Source organism: Phaethon lepturus, unplaced genomic scaffold (genome assembly GCF_000687285.1).
Source record: "Phaethon lepturus isolate BGI_N335 unplaced genomic scaffold, ASM68728v1 scaffold17990, whole genome shotgun sequence".
NCBI lineage: Eukaryota > Metazoa > Chordata > Aves > Phaethontiformes > Phaethontidae > Phaethon > Phaethon lepturus.
In genome coordinates, this window is record NW_010512791.1 from 1,022 (window position 1) to 16,634 (window position 15,613).

General features: G+C 41.4%; 1 protein-coding gene across 1 annotated transcript in view; it reads left to right on the top strand.

The window, feature by feature from the left end:
- Positions 1 to 460: 460 nt before the first annotated feature.
- The window catches only part of DKK3 (dickkopf WNT signaling pathway inhibitor 3), a 26,556-nt gene continuing 11,403 nt past the window's right edge, over positions 461 to 15,613 (top strand). Inside the window, exons 1-2 of the mRNA XM_010288213.1 lie at positions 461 to 598; positions 1,101 to 1,184. Coding sequence (XP_010286515.1) covers positions 461 to 598; positions 1,101 to 1,184 — 222 coding nt within the window. The remainder of the gene's footprint in view (positions 599 to 1,100; positions 1,185 to 15,613) is intronic.

Sequence of the window (15,613 nt, forward strand, 5' to 3'; positions counted from 1 at the left end):
TGCTTGTGTTGACTTCAGGGGGCTTTGGCTATGTCTCTCCGTTCTGCCAGAATATTTTCTCTTCTTTGTCAGATGGGAAAGACTGTCCTGAGTGTTTAGCGCTTTTCTGGGAAAAACAGAAAGCTGGGCTCTTGACCGGCATCAGCTGGTCATCATCATGTGCAGATACGAAATTGTCAGTAGTCTTCGCACACTTTTTCCTCAGAGGGACAGACTTCGGCTTAAACAGTCCAGAGCTCAAGGGTTTAGCTCGCCGCTGTTTCTCTAGTCCATTAACAGAGCTGCTGTGGTCCCTGTCTGAAACAGCCGAGTAAGCTGTTTCCATGCAGGGGCATCTGTACTGGCAGCATCACGTAATTAAACAGGGTGTTAACTGCACTGCGGGCCGCACAAGAAGCGTTGCTTGTTCTCTTTTGTGTAATTGCTGCTAATTTTCAGTTGGCTTATTTAAATTTGGCAGATGGAAGCTGAAGAGGAAGGGGCAAAAAAACTGTCGGAAGTAAACTTTGAAAATTTACCTCCCAACTACCATAACGAGTCCAACACGGAGACCAGGATTGGTAATAAAACTGTTCAGACTCATCAAGAAATTGATAAGGTATGAGAAAACGTAGCAAGGTGCTGGTTCTTACACACCTTTTTTTCACAAATAAAAACAATTTTGCACGTTTTGGATAGAAATAAGATAATTTGGAGCATAAACTTTCCTGATGGTAATTACTTTGGGGTTTTATTGTATCTTATTTGCTTGCCTAATCACTGTGTAGGGGCACATGTCATGAAAGGTCAATGTGAAATAATAATTTATTTTGAAAAAGGTGCCTGCTGAAAATAGAACACAGGTACAGCTCTTACATGGGTCATAAACGAACGACCATCTCCCACTCAGCTTCATTACAGTGGCATTTTAAATAGATAAGGAGGTAGCCCTGTCATCTGCTTCCCCCCCTGCCCCATATTAGGATTTTATACAAGTGACAGCAAAATGGGAAAAAAGGAAGGGGTGAGGGTGGGTTAATTATTGCGGAAAGTAGGACTGAGAGTAACAAAGGACTAATAAAAAAATGTAGTTTGGTGTTGTTCTTCTTTTCCTGTAACAGGTTACGGATAACAAAACTGGATCAACAGTTTTTTCTGAGACACTTATTACGTCTATAAAAGATGGAGAAAACAAAAGAAATCATGTAAGTGAACACAGGTTTTCCTTTTGAAAATTAAGCAAATACTTTGGGTTCATCATTCAGAAGAAGGTGATACACAGCCCCATAGTAGACTGCTTACCGTTAGGGATAAGTAGTCAAAAATGTTTTTGTTTTCTAATTAATTTAAATTAGGAATATTATTAATTGGAAGCAGCTTATCAATGTTGTGGTTAACTGACATGCTTGATCTGAATATTCCATTTGTCAAATGTAAATGTTGTACTCAAACAGCAAAGACAGTTACAAAGCCCTTTCCAGTGAGTGTGAATAAACCCTTAGTATAACAGGGCTTCATGAATGTCCTCTCTGTGCTCTTGGATTTCATTAAAAAATTGCTTTAAAGACTTCTAACACTAGAAAATAACCCCCAAATTGTCTATCATGAGGAGTCTGTGGAACAATATATGGCTCTATTTGTTTTTCAGCCTAACCCGGTGATGGACAATGGGTTGTGAAATGTCACTTTGGGGAGGGAGAGAGGTGTGGAACAATAAATCCCCTTTCCCTCTGGAAATACGGTTCTTTAAGGATTCTCAAAGAAGTTTAAAAGATCAAGAATATTCTTTACCTGAGACTTGCAAACACAGCTACATTTGCTAAACATCACTAGTCCCGTGAGAAGTTTGGCACATACCACTACTTAGAACAACTGTCAGGTTTTCTTCAGTTATAGTCTTACCAGAATGGACTTTTTTATACTCTTACTAAGACAGGATTTTCCAGTGTTTCTTCTGACAGCTGGCTTCATCTGACAGCTCTTTAGCTATTTCATAAAACATTTAAAAAAAAAAATTATGGTGGTAGTTCCTATTTTTAATGGGCATAAAGCCTGAAATGAGTGCATCTTTTCTGCTATCATCCTCTAACTTAAGTTTTCCCTCTTTAAGCTCATATTTTTATACTGCTATTAAAGTTTCAGAATGGCAAGTAGCAAAATCAAGTTGCTTGTATATGCTATACTTTTTTTTTTTTTTTTACTATTTTGCAAAGCTTATAGATCAAGTAGTAAGTCAAGGTAAAAAATAAATTGCAACTATTCTAAGCTACAGCTTGGTTTTATACAAAGTGTTAATATATTCCACAATACTTTTTAATAACGAGATACATGTAATGAAGGCAATCCAAATGCTTTTTTCAAGCAAATCTGGTCATCATCTTCAAACCCAGTGTACAAAGGCAAACTTCAACTTTCTTAGCACTGGGACACAACGCTGGTGTTGTTTCATAATGTATTTATTTGGCTTGCTTGTGGTGTCTAATCATTCTTCACAGATGTAAAAAATATTTCTGAATTCGCTTTCTCCAGCGATCATACAAAGTTCCTCATAAGCTTCATGTATCAAGTGACATTATCTGCATTTTCCATATGGGAAGGTCGCCTCACCAAACCAGTGCTGCATCTAGAACCAATACCGTTATTAGTCTTCCAGCTAAAGAATTTGAGGGCCGAATACAAATTTTTGTCTAACTTCATGGTGGCAGTCTTTCTTCAGTTATGAAGTAAGCCTCACCAGAACCGATCACATTAACTCCTAATCATTTAAATCCTGGGGCGCTTTATTCGTCAACATCCTTATTGCAGCAGCTGCGGAAACAAAACTGTTTGTTAATGTTTATTTCCCCTCTCACACTCATTTTGAACTTTCAGCATGCCCATGGTACAAGCACTTTATTTAGAGGTTGCCAAGTTAGAGGAAAAGCTAAATGGGAAAAGCAGCCAACAGATGTATTTGGTTGTTATTTAAGGAGAGCCGGCAAACACGCATGTATTAATTGGACTGAGAGATGCCTAACAGAATTAAATCTGAAAATACTTGAAAACTTTAAACATTAAGGAGGAATATGAATTACTTGGGGTACTACAAGAGTGAAGAACTATTGTATGGGTTATGACATGAGATTGAGAATTGGAAAATTTGGGTTACAGCAAGAAAAACGTGCTGCCAAAGCGAGATCTACCACGTGGAAGAAAAGTTTTGTCCACGTTGAAAAGCGCTACTGCTTAGGTTTGTAAACTTAAGACAAAAGCGTTAGGAAAATGGGTTGCAGAAAACTTTGCACTGGCCCCTTAGGTAATTTATATGTGTGTGTATATATATATTTATATTATTTAATTTGGTAGCTGAGGCCATAGGGAGCGCATCATTGGGAACAGGACCTCTGTTCTGATGCAATTCCCGTAGCCTTCAGATTGGTGCCTCTTTAGAACAGCACTTTTGTTGTTACTTTCAATCTGCCAAGTAAAAGAAATGGGCATATGCTATCACACAAGCTCAACTTTTATGCTTGTAAGGAAACTGAATGCTGAAAACCGAAATCTATTTCATAGGTTCAGTTTATAGGCTTACCTTATAAAAGGTGAGGATTCCCACAGCTGCTGCGCTTTAGGTACAAAATCGGGTGGTAAATACAAGAATTCATCAAACACCTTAGCGAACCACCTGCTCTGAAATGTAAACTCTATATAAGTTATTACTGCAGTAATGAGTAATAACTGGAACCCTGCAACCCTCAGTTCACATTTATTCTCTGAGCCAACTTAAAAGCCACTGAAGTCACTGAATGTTTTTCCAGTGACCTTTTTGGGCTTTGAGACGTGACGCAAAAGCCTCACAGGTAGGCAAAGATGTGTCTTGTGACAGGTCTGTGTTGCAATAATAAACCCACATACCAGCTGGAATGAAAGTCATCCCTAGAGAAGCAGCTTGATGGAAAATGGGTTGCGTCTGCTTTTTAAATCACAGTGCCAGTGCCACCCCTACGTCCTCCTGCAAACAGGTACAGCTACACACACACAGATACGTATATAGTGCATATAAATATACTGTAAGTATATACCCATACATACAGCGCAGATACGCTATTACAAAAACGTAAGGCATAATATTACACACACACACTCTTCCCTCTCAGACAGTATTTCTTCTTGGCTTTGCATCACAAAAGTATTCTCTTTAGACTGTGTTCTTTGTTACTGAGCGGCTCGCTCGATGGTATTTTAACGGCCAGAAGACTTATCAGTATTTTAGGTCGCCAGAAGAGGAATTGGGCTGCTTGCCATTTCTGGCAACACAATCCAGTTCCTCAGCGGTGCTGCATTATTTGGAGGCACCGTTTACATTCCCAGACTAACGTTCGCTTTCTCAGATGTCAGCGAGGACTCGCAGTCACCAGCACAGATGTCAGGCTTTGATCCAACGGTCTTGTATCTTCAAAGAGGCCAAACAGAGGCAAGAGGTAGCTGGATGTGCATGTTTTTACGTCTGTGCAGGGTTTTATATCCACTTGCTCCCGGGTGTAAGGCTCAACTACTCTGTAATTTACTTCTCCAGGGAACATTGGTTAGCTTGCAAATTATTAATAAGTGTATTTCCAGTAGTAAGCTCAAGTATAGAACACAGATAAAGTAACAGCGCTCTTTATTACCGGATGAAAATCAAAATCTTTCCTAGATTGTTGACCAGTCCTATTTCAATCGTGATACGTTAGCCTAACCAATGAAAAGCAAGCATGAAAAATAAAAGGAAACAAAATTTGTACTGGTGAGATTTGGTGTACAGGGATTAGTTAGTTGCATTTCTTCTCTGTTGCATTCAGAGTAGTGTTTTATATAAGCTCCCTCTTCTAATTCAAAGCTAGTGTACCTGAGTTTTTTTCTTGTCTCTATTAATTTGATAAATAAAAATAGCAGCAGCTTCTTTTTAGCAAGTTTGTTTTTCTTTTTTTCCACACTTTAACAGAAGTACATCTGGTTGCTTTCAGTTCTCTTTCTTGAAAGAGATTTTTTAAAATGCTAATAGCATTTAAGAGCAATTAAGAGCGTACCAGGGAACTGGAAAAGTATCCTGCATTTCTCATTTGGCTTTGGCACTATAAAAAACATTCCTTTCTTTTGCCTGTCCGTGATGGTTGAGGCTCTTGAGGGCATGTCTGCGCCGTCTCACCAGTTACACAGTGCAGGTCCAAGTTTCTTTGTGGGAGCGAGGTGCCTTCGGCGTGATCCCGTGCAAGGGGCTTGCCCTTTCCCTGCAGAGGCGGGTGTGTGCCTGCGCGCACGGGTTATTTGGCACCCACCTCCTGCAAATACAGCAGCTGGTGGGTAAGCTCAAACGCTCTCCGGTCCTCCGGAGAGAGAGCCATGATTCCAGGCCTTTACCTCCATGGTTAGAGGCGGCTGCTTGGGTCCCTCCGCTCTGGGCAGGGAGGACCGAATCGCTGTGGAACTGCTTTGACAAGCTGACGTGGCAGGTTCTGGAAGTGACGGTCAGAGAGGACTCTGATTTATCTGTAGAAGATAGAAGGCATAGCATCCCCATTATAATGGCCTTTTTAAAGCATTTTTCAGGCTTTATCTTTCGTCTCAGTAAAATAGTAAAAGAAAATAGTAGAAGAATTAAACATTAATCTCTGGGGTTCTATTTCCCCCTTTTCTAGAGAAAAATCTGTTTCAAATGGCTGAGATGTAGCACTTCATAACCAAGCTTCCACTTCTCTGCAGGTATCCCGAGCTGCCCAAGTAACTGCTTGATTCCTCTTTGAGCGACTATTACATGGTTTCACTAAGCTTGTTCTCAGCCACGTATACGGGAGTTGCGCTCTCTGAGGTTCGTTCTGCCCTAAGGGAGAGGAGTTCCTAGCAGTGCTGAAGAGAAAAAGAGCTTTGAAAATTGAGAAGGAAGCATTAATGGAATGGAAATCGCAATTTTTCCATCAGCGGCGCTGCAGGAGAGCAGCTGATGGCGGAAATTTGAACACGCAGCATCTTGCTGTTGACTTCTGTTCCCTTTGGCATGCCTAGTGTCTCAGGGAGGACACTTGTTTCGGGCATCCCAGTCCTACATTTGGGCCCAATTTTTTTGTTTAGTTTTTCACAGAACTTTCAGCCCCTGGTGACTTGCACTCAACAGCCTTAAACTGTCACTAGACACACTAAGTGCATTCCTGAGTTGAAATCCTGGTCTCTGTGTAGCCAAAAATCCCTTAATATCTAAATCTGGTCGGTTTTGTATACTTAATAATTTAATTCATTAGCACTCTTTAGTTTTCTTTCTGTGAACCTTCCGGCCTGCTCTGTTGACGTAACTTGTTACATGAATCCTGTCTTGACTAGAACAGTTCTTTTCAAAACAAGCCACCCTTTAGGTAGTTCTTCGTGTCGGAGTAGGAAAGGCAAACTGTACTTCCTAGCTAATGCTCCAGGAGAGAATCAAGAGATCCGAACGAACTGCGTCACTCTTTTTCAAGTTTGTATTCTACGCTGTAACTTCAATAGATCATTGCAGTTATAATACAGGCTTTCTGGGAGAAAAAAAAAGGCGTGAATAGCTTACAGTGGCAATTAGTTAAAAAAGTGAGCCGTAGTTTCACTCGCCTTTTGTAAGCAGAATACCTGCATGCTACTTCACTCTTTCGTCACATGCAGTTGATAGTTTTTAAGTAGTGTTTCTCCAGTGTTTGCAAGTCATAGCTTACATTTCAAAACAAAACACCTCTCTCAGGCTAGGTTCCCATCCAGTCCCAATCCACCTAAATGCCTGCAGGAAAACTAATAGGTTTTTTTTTTTGTTTTTAATCTTGCCATGCATGAAAAGCTATTGCTTTGCACTAGCAAATCTACCCTCAGTTCCTTCAGTCTCTTGCACAGCCTCTCCAGGGCAGTGCGATGTGCGTTTTGCCCTTCTGATGTTTTAAGTTTCCTAACCTGTCTGATGCTCACAGTCGGCTCGTGGTCTACACCTACTCCACTGGGAAAGACATGGGGTAGCCATGCAGGCTGAAGCTAGGTGTTGAGCCTTCGGAGCCCAGTTAGCGAAGGAGCGTTCTGATAGTGCTCCTGAGAGGCCCGGATACCTGTGTCTTGTTTTGGAACAAGCAAATCCATCGCCCGGCTGTTTTAGAGAGCCAGGGCTCTTCAGCCAGGCAGGGTTCAGGCATTCTGAGCATTTTACTGAAACCCCGTTTTTCCCCTTTTCAGTTTCAGTCTTGGCAATGTAGAATATGAAGCTGAGGGGTAGGTGCAGATAGCTCATGAGGCCGAGTAGTTTGTGTTTGTTAGAGTTGGTGCGGAGGAGGGTGCGAAGGGAAGGAGAATGTAGGCAAAGATGAGAAAAACTGTGCGATTAGTGTTCTGAATAGCTCTTCTTAATCTGGAGCACTTTTAGGTTATGAATCTTACTGTAGAGCAAGGGACATACCTGTCGTAAGGAGCCTGGAAAACACGTGTCGCCTCTGATCCTGCATGAAGAAACTTCTCCAAGGAAGCAGGTGGGAAACCTCTGTAATCACCAGCTGAAGCGTGTGTCGCAGAGCTGCGTCCACACCTTTATTGACTGAACTTAGTCCATTCTGAGCTGGCTTGTTTTCTCAGAGAGAGTGCTGTGTAGAAAGCTATGGATCCACAGAGAGAACCGGGAATGGAGAGTGTGCACAAACATCAGGTGGTTTTGTGATGTTATAGTGCTGCAACGGCCGTGATGTGGAGGAAGGAGAGGCTGCGGTTTCCATGGACTCGGATGTCACGCTTGGTGACTCTGAACAAATGAGAGGGTGTAAACAGCTGCTAGACCTTATCAGAGTGAAGAGAAGCAAGGTGCCTTTTGCTGAGAGGTGAGGCAGACCAGGCAGGTGTTTCGGCTGAAAACACAACAACCAAAGGTCAGAGAACACTGATCATTATCACATTTTTTTTTGTCTTAATAGTGGCTTGGAAATAACTCGCTGCAGCAGCAAAGGGGTAACTCCTCATTAAAGGTATCACATCCTGCTCTCATTTCTATCAGTGGGAGTCTAAAGTAATTCAGATAACTTCAGTAAATTTACTTTGCTAGTAACAAAAAATAGAAGAGTGACTACGATTTCTTTCATTTTCTTTAATTTCTTTAATATTTCCTACTGGCCTAGCTTAGTGTAAGTTTTTTTCTGTCAGGTTAGGCAACCAAACTCTGTAGTACTCACAGATATTCTGACAGTAACATTCTTCATTAGTGATTCAGGTCTATGCCTGTGTTTAGAATTGTTTTAAAATTTGCCAGATCCTCATGTGCTAGAATGTGCAAAAAGATTTTTTTTTTCTTTTTTTCTTTTTCAAAGATTCTTTTTGCCAAAGAAGAAGAATATTTCTATGCAAAATCAAGTTGGCCGAAGAACTGCCTCACCATTTTTATCTATCTGGACTGTTAACCTTTGACTAGCTAATTATTGAAGAGAGAGAGATTTTCTTGGAGTAAAATTTCTCCTCACCAAAAATAACCTATTACTGTAACACAGTAAACAGTGCCTAGAATTGACTCAGTGTTGTAGGTTTGGTTCCAAAATGGTTCTAAACTATCACGTGTTAGTAAAAACACAACATTAAACCAGTAAGTTTATCTCCAGAAGGCTACAAAACAGACTTTCTCTTAGGGAGTCAGTGCCCACCCAACTGCTTCGTCACGGTCCATCCGAGAGCCATGCACCACTTCGGAAGCTTACAGCATTCCTGTTAGTCGTGGAAATAAATTCTGGCTTGCCTGAAGCTTTCCATCTGTGGGGATGTATGCATCACGTTCAGTTACCTGCTTCTTCCTTGTTTCATATTGGTTGGCACAACTCTTCTGCAAACCAGCCGTGGTAAGGGAGTAGTGTAAATCAAAGAGCGGTGGTTTACCTTTTCCCTGGTTTTAGGTAAGTCTTCTCACACCTATCATGCTGAGTTTAGGGAACCAGGGCTCTCCAGATGTCTTCTACAGATGATGTCCAAGTTGTAGGGAGATACAGAAACAGATCTCCATGAATGCTTTTACTTTCTGCCTCTACTAGATCTACCTATGTATCTTAAGATAAATTAAATGGTTTTTATCTTCGCTGTAAGGTAACAGATACGGTCAGGAGAGTGAATCGTTTATGTGGGCTGATGACAATTCTGTGATCTCCTGAGGTCTGTTAAGAGATCACAGTATGGACTGTCTTTAGACAGCAGTGAAAGTTGATGAGGAATGTTTCTTTCCTCTGGTCAGACCCATGTAGCAAAATTAATCACATGAGAGGAAAAGCTTGAAGGCAAAAGAGAATTTTTTCCCACCGGTTTTGATTGTGTGGTTTAATCCATTGGCTCCAGCAGATGCTTATTTGAGATTTTATCTGAAACCACATCATCTAATTAAGCAGGAAGCTTTAGCTGGTAGGGTAACAACAGTAGCAAAGGCTTTAGGAAATACTGGCTATAGTACGGGGTGTAAAGCATAAGTGTTTTATCTAACTTTCCATTTTTTATTTGCTTCTGTTATAATCTTAGAACGATTGAAATACAAAGGATACAGATGAACGGATTAAATTTGCAGCTGGTTGACAATCTGTATTGTCCTATGTAAGGTGGGAGAACGGTACCAATTTGCCACGGCTGGGAGGTCGGCGCAGTAACACAGCGTTCCGTATACCATGAGCCTAAGTCTTCTCTAACATGTTGCTGGACCGTATGAGGGGTAGATTCGTCAAAATCAGTAGAATGACACTGGTTTTGTGTAGGAGGAGACAGAACGAATGTGATCTGTGATTGCTTGGCCTTCTGTGCAGTTGCTTATGGAAGACGTGCGAGATGCTACTAGTCTGGCTTGACTGGTGTTTTGTACTATGATTTACTAAGGTAAACCATGGAGACTGAAAGTGATGAATTGAAGTCTGTTGCTCTTCAGTTCTGTTTCATCAAAGATTTAGCACGTGAGAAAAAAAGCACTGTAGAATGGTGGCTTCAAATGTATTCCCTGGAGAAACGCATTTCTGGGTCAGCTGAGTAAGTCTCACTTTGTCCTTCCTCCCATCTGACTCAAAACCAGCATTTTGGCAGCTTTTGCGGGGCGAGTGTGTGCCTGGTCTTTTGGGGGACAGACTCACTTTGATGGTTAGCACTGAGGAGTATCACACCAGTGAATGCATTCGCTGTCAGATCGTGGCTGTTCACCACTGCAGCGTATGGAGAGAACCCTCCTCCAGCTTTGCTACCTGTCCCGATTCTTACCGTAATAACAAGTCTGCTTCTCCCTTCCAATGAGTAATATACCGTAATACAGCATAACTGGTAAAAAGGCACACAGGGTGGGGTGGGTGATTAGGATTTGTTTACTTGTTATTCTGTCTGGAAATGACTCAGAGCCTGTTCTATGAATTTATATCACATGAGGAATCCCTCAAACTTGTTCCCTTAGAAAGTCCAGTCATCCCTGGGGGAGGAAGAAGCATCTTAACGGCATGTAGAGAGGCTGAGGTCATGGTGTCAGGCAAAGGGTAACCTTGGTGGTCTTTCTGTGTCCAAGATATTTCATAGCCGTCAGCAGGGGAAAATTTTGGTCCCCCAGTAGGTGTTTGTCTTGGACTTCATACATAGTAAAAATCTGTAATACATTCACATTCTTATGCCCTTTTTGGAAGGACATAAAGAGTATGCTGAAGACCCTTTTTCATTTCTTCTTCATTGGAGTTTGTTTAGGAAATGGAGTGAATATTCATGAGTAGTCATCATCTCATGTTGTTGATATTCTCTAGACACATGATTTCAGACAGAGAATTAAATTAAGGGGAAAAAAAAAAGGCTCCATTGTAATCCCAACAAATACTTTTTGGAATATGAGTATGCTGAAGACCCTTTTTCATTTCTTCTTCATTGGAGTTTGTTTAGGAAATGGAATGAATATTCATGAGTAGTCATCATCTCATGTTGTTGATATTCTCTAGACACATGATTCAGACAGAGAATTAAATTAAGGGGAAAAAAAAAAGGCTCCATTGTAATCCCAACAAATACCCCAAAGAAGGAGGTCTGGAAGAAGCCTCAAAAAGTCAACACCTACCACCCAGATGCCTATTCCACCCCTATGATGGATCTTATGATCCATCTTACGTTCTCAAAATCCTGAAGTGCTGGAGACGATATATTCCAGTGCTTTTCTGTGCTCACTGTAAAGTCTCTATTGCTGTAATTTAAACCCCTTCTTCCATCTACAGCTCATGGGAAATAAATTATTCCCTTTCCTCTACAGTAACAGGAGTCTCACACACTGTCAACTCTGCTACAGGCAAAATCCATTGTAGATGAATTCTTACCCATGTATTTCTGTTCTAGTATTACTATCTTTGGCTGACAGCTTACGCACAGCAAAGAAGTCTGTTGAAATTGTAAGCTACCAAAAAAGTGTATCATCTAAGAACAAAGCACGTAAGATTCAGAGTTTAAAATAAGCTCTGTGAAGGATTTGGCACAGCTTGGCAGCTCAGTGTGCTACTCTTCATTTAGTGATTAAGAAGTGAGCAGCTATTAAGTACAGAAATCTTGTTTTCAACAGCTTTTCTTTCTGCACAGCTGTTTCACATCCTTGCTGTGTACAGCCACTCTGGGTGGTTTTGCTCTTATAAATTTTCAAAATTTACATAGTTCGGTAGTGAATCGTGGAAACTTTGTAGTTGCCAACTGTAGAGAGGAGGGACGCCTGCATTAAAATGCAGCCCCTGGGCACACCATTACATGAAAGCTGTATCTTTATATGATTACTGACTACTTAGAAACAATGGTACTTTAGAGCTTTGTAGCACGGTTTTACAGTGTTTCTGTTACTGCATCTCAAGACATTTAGAACAAAACCCAAGATCTTTTAGACCACAAGGTTTTAGACACATCTTCTGGTCATCGAAGGTCGAAGAATTGTTGTTCTCCAATTAATAGATCCACAGGTAGATGCATTTTTCTATTAAGACAATCAATTGCAAAATAATTAGGAAAACTTTGTTTATAAACATGCATCAGTGTTTTGACCTCATTTGATAACCTCATACTATGTGAAAAAGCTTTTTTTAACGTGGAGCAGTTAAACATGGAGCACGTGGCTGGTGCTTTTGGGTCTCAGACTGTCTAACTTCAGAATATTCCTTCTCAGTCTAATTATGTGTATAGAAGATTATAGAGTCTCTGTGCATTTAAAAACAATGGCCTGAGTGTAAGTACAGCATAGCACCAAGTCTCCAGAAGGCCTAAGGGAAGATTTTGTTGTGGGAATTTCTACCATCCTCTCTGACAAACAGGAGAAAAGAAGAGAAATTTCACGTTCTAACATGTCCTGCCTGCTGTAGGGCAAGTACGTGTGATGAGACTGCTGCTACTGCAGGCAGTCACTGCAATATGTAGGTGTGTATATATATATATATTTATATATATGGCTGTATACCTACATACATATGTATGTATATATACATACACACATACACAGGCCTTTGCTCCTTTCTTAGTTGGATAGCTCTTCGTTTCCGGACTAAGCTAATTACCTGTCAGATTATAATTTGTGGGGTTCTTCTGCCAAATTGGAAGAGTTCTTCTAGTGTGCCGCCTCTGATACCATTGCAAAACGGATTGAAGTAAGTGCTTTGCACTGTGTTTCCTACTCAGGAGCGTTTGCAGGGGCTGTTGTCTCGCCAGGATCAGATTATTACATTGCTTACCGAGGAAAAGAGGGGATGAGGGAAGAAAATAAAGTGACTGCTGCCGTGGAGTGACCTGCTATGAAATTATTACATGACATACAGAGATTTTTGACCATGCATCAGAACATGATCTGATAGAGCATCAAAGCATCATTTTTCTCATCATCATTTTTTCACTTTTGTGTGTAGTTTCTTCTTTCGTTGAAGTCTCAGTTCCTTGAAGCTGTGAATAGTATGACATTTTATTTATTTCTTTTTTTGACCTGGAACATTAACTGCGTAAGAGTCTGATCAGTGACAGGATCGCTGTATTTGTGGTGGGCATAAGCTGATGGTGTAGAAAGGGGTGGACTTCCTAAGCTAGCCTTGGCGGCAGGCCGTTTGTTGGGTGATTACAACCTGTCTCAATTAATTCCCTAGGCTTTTTGACAGCGTGTTAAAACTAACGTAGCTATCTTGCTTTTGGTACCTAAAGCCAAGCTCAAGTGCCTTTGGGACATCTTCAGCTATGGCGTGTAGACATATTTTGCATTCATTCATACTGCGTCATGTGGAGAGCCAGAGATGAAGTTTTTCCAATTAAAATGTTTCTGTTTTCTTGACAGGGGAAAAGGAAACGGGTGAGATTAGTTCTATGGAGGAGTTCAAGACAAAACTGAGAGAGTCACTTCTATTTTCTTACTTACTAGTTGTGAGCTCAGAAGTCCCACTCCTGTTGAAAAGCCACAGAAATAGCTGACTTTCCCACAGAGCACAGGGATGTGACTAATAGCATAGTTTGCAACTCACATGTCTGCTCTTTTTAGTATGTCTTTTTTTAACAGTAGTCCATATTTTTATTAGTTGGCAGGACAAGCAGTAAGAGGTTTGCTCTGCTGGAAAGTATTACAGAGGTTTTGAGGTATTTCAAGGCAAATGAATTCATCTCTCATTAACGACAAATGCATTATGTGCCCTGTCTAGACAACTAAGAGATTAGGAACTGGAATGCTACTGCAATTCAAACTATGGTAGTAGTTTCCATAAAACAATACTCCATTCTGTGCCATTCTGCCATTTTTCTAATACATGTAGGACATAAAACAGTTTTTATGCTTTTTTTTCCCTTACTACTCAGCAGTTTTTGCCATCTGCTGCAGTAATGGAGACCAGCCTTATGTGAAATGACTTGTAGAAATAAAAGCAAATCCCTCAAGGGGATATGTAAACACAGAAGTAAATATTAACTGATAGAAGTGCTAATTGCTAAGAAATGTCATTTTCAACGTGAACAAGGGGTTTTGCTAGAGCACTTCAGCTATGGCTGAAATGATCGTAGTTTGGGTGAGCGCTGGAGCTGTTTGGGAAGGATCTGTAGCGACCGTTTACGGAGGTTAACATCGAGTTTTACTTGAGCGGCAGGTTTTTAAAAAGGGAATTTCTTTCTGTCAGAGAGCTTTTAAGAAACATATAAAGGGGCTTTTTCTTCAGAGCAGCTTTTGAAGCATAGTTGTCCCAGTAGACTGCGAGAGGTGCCGCCATGCATTTCCAAGGTTGTCACTAAAAGTAACGCTCTCCTCGTTGCACCAGCTGCTTTTGCAGCATTGCTTTCTGTCTTGTGTACCTGCTGGCAAAACTTCCTCACCTCTCTGAAATGGGTGAATTTTGCCTTGCATACATGATGGCTTGTGAGCTTGAAAGCCATAGAGGGTTAGGAATGAACGCTTTGCAATGGCTGCTTTGGCTTACAGCTGTACAGACAGTGCCAAGGCAAAAAAAAAGCTTGCCTCCCCGTCAGCTGTTAGGCAGTTGCTAAAGGTTTGTACGTCACAAACTGCAATTAGATCAGAATAAGCCAGCAAGCCACACAGCTTACACAAGGTGGGGAAAAGCGGTTCTCCTGTTTGAGTCCCGCTTACTGTTTCCATGTGGGAGCCGTCAGTGACCTTGGCAGAGAACCGCTGCCGAGTTTCTCCCACTACAGCTGCCCCTCACCCATGGGGGCACTTTCTGTTCCGTACCCCCCGGTGCTCAGTGTCTGGCTGTGCTGGATGTGTTAATCACCACCGAAAGGTTGTGTACAAAGTCATCAGCAGCGCCTTCCTCTGCTTTCTTGGGTTCTGAGCTGAAGCGTGAAAAGCCGGGAAGGAAAGGAAAGCGCATTCTGGACAGTCATTTCCCTGACCCTGACAAATACTTGCTGAAGACATGAATAGTGAAGAGGGAGTTTTGTTTAAAGCTCTCTTTGAAGAAGGACTTTTTGGGAATGTGGGAAGTAGGGTGAGTGGGAGTGGGGAGAAGGGAGAGACAAATCAAATGTCAATTTTGTTTTTAAAATAAATCCGTTTTGAAAGTCAGACAGTGTCAGGAGAGACTTGAGCATATTTTCTAGTCTACACTTAGGATGTTCATTAGGAATTAAGGGGAAAAAGAGCAAAGCAAAATGAGCGTGATTTCAGTACATACTATATCGCCAGCGAAAAGTATTAAAAATATTGCCATAGTGAGGTGCAGAAACCGGATGAACACTGCAAAGGAAAGCGGGTTTCTACGTGAAAGCAGGTTAACTCTGGCCTTGTAGTTTTGCTTTCATAACTTGAACTAAGGAATTCTTTGCTTCTCCTGCTTTATCCTTAGTGTGATAGTGTGGTCCACACCACGGCTGGCTACGCTCCACCGGTCAAGTACAGGCTGCCAAAATAGCCCAGAGCACCTTCTAGGGCAAGGGCGTGCTGTTGGCTGGAGTGAGAAGATTGCCGTATTACACTGAAAGAGAACTTTTTTCCCTGTGCCTTTCCGTGTATACGTAAACCTTCAGGCCAAAGGAAAGTGCTCTTGTCAAAGCCTGTGACACCAGCCCTGCCCTGCGCGCGCTGCGCCGTCTCGCGCCGGGCGTCTGCTTCAGTTCTCTGGTAGTTGTGGTCCTGCCGTACTTCACTGTCACTAACATCAGTCGCTTTTTTATCCTCAAGTGTGGAGACTAACCGCTC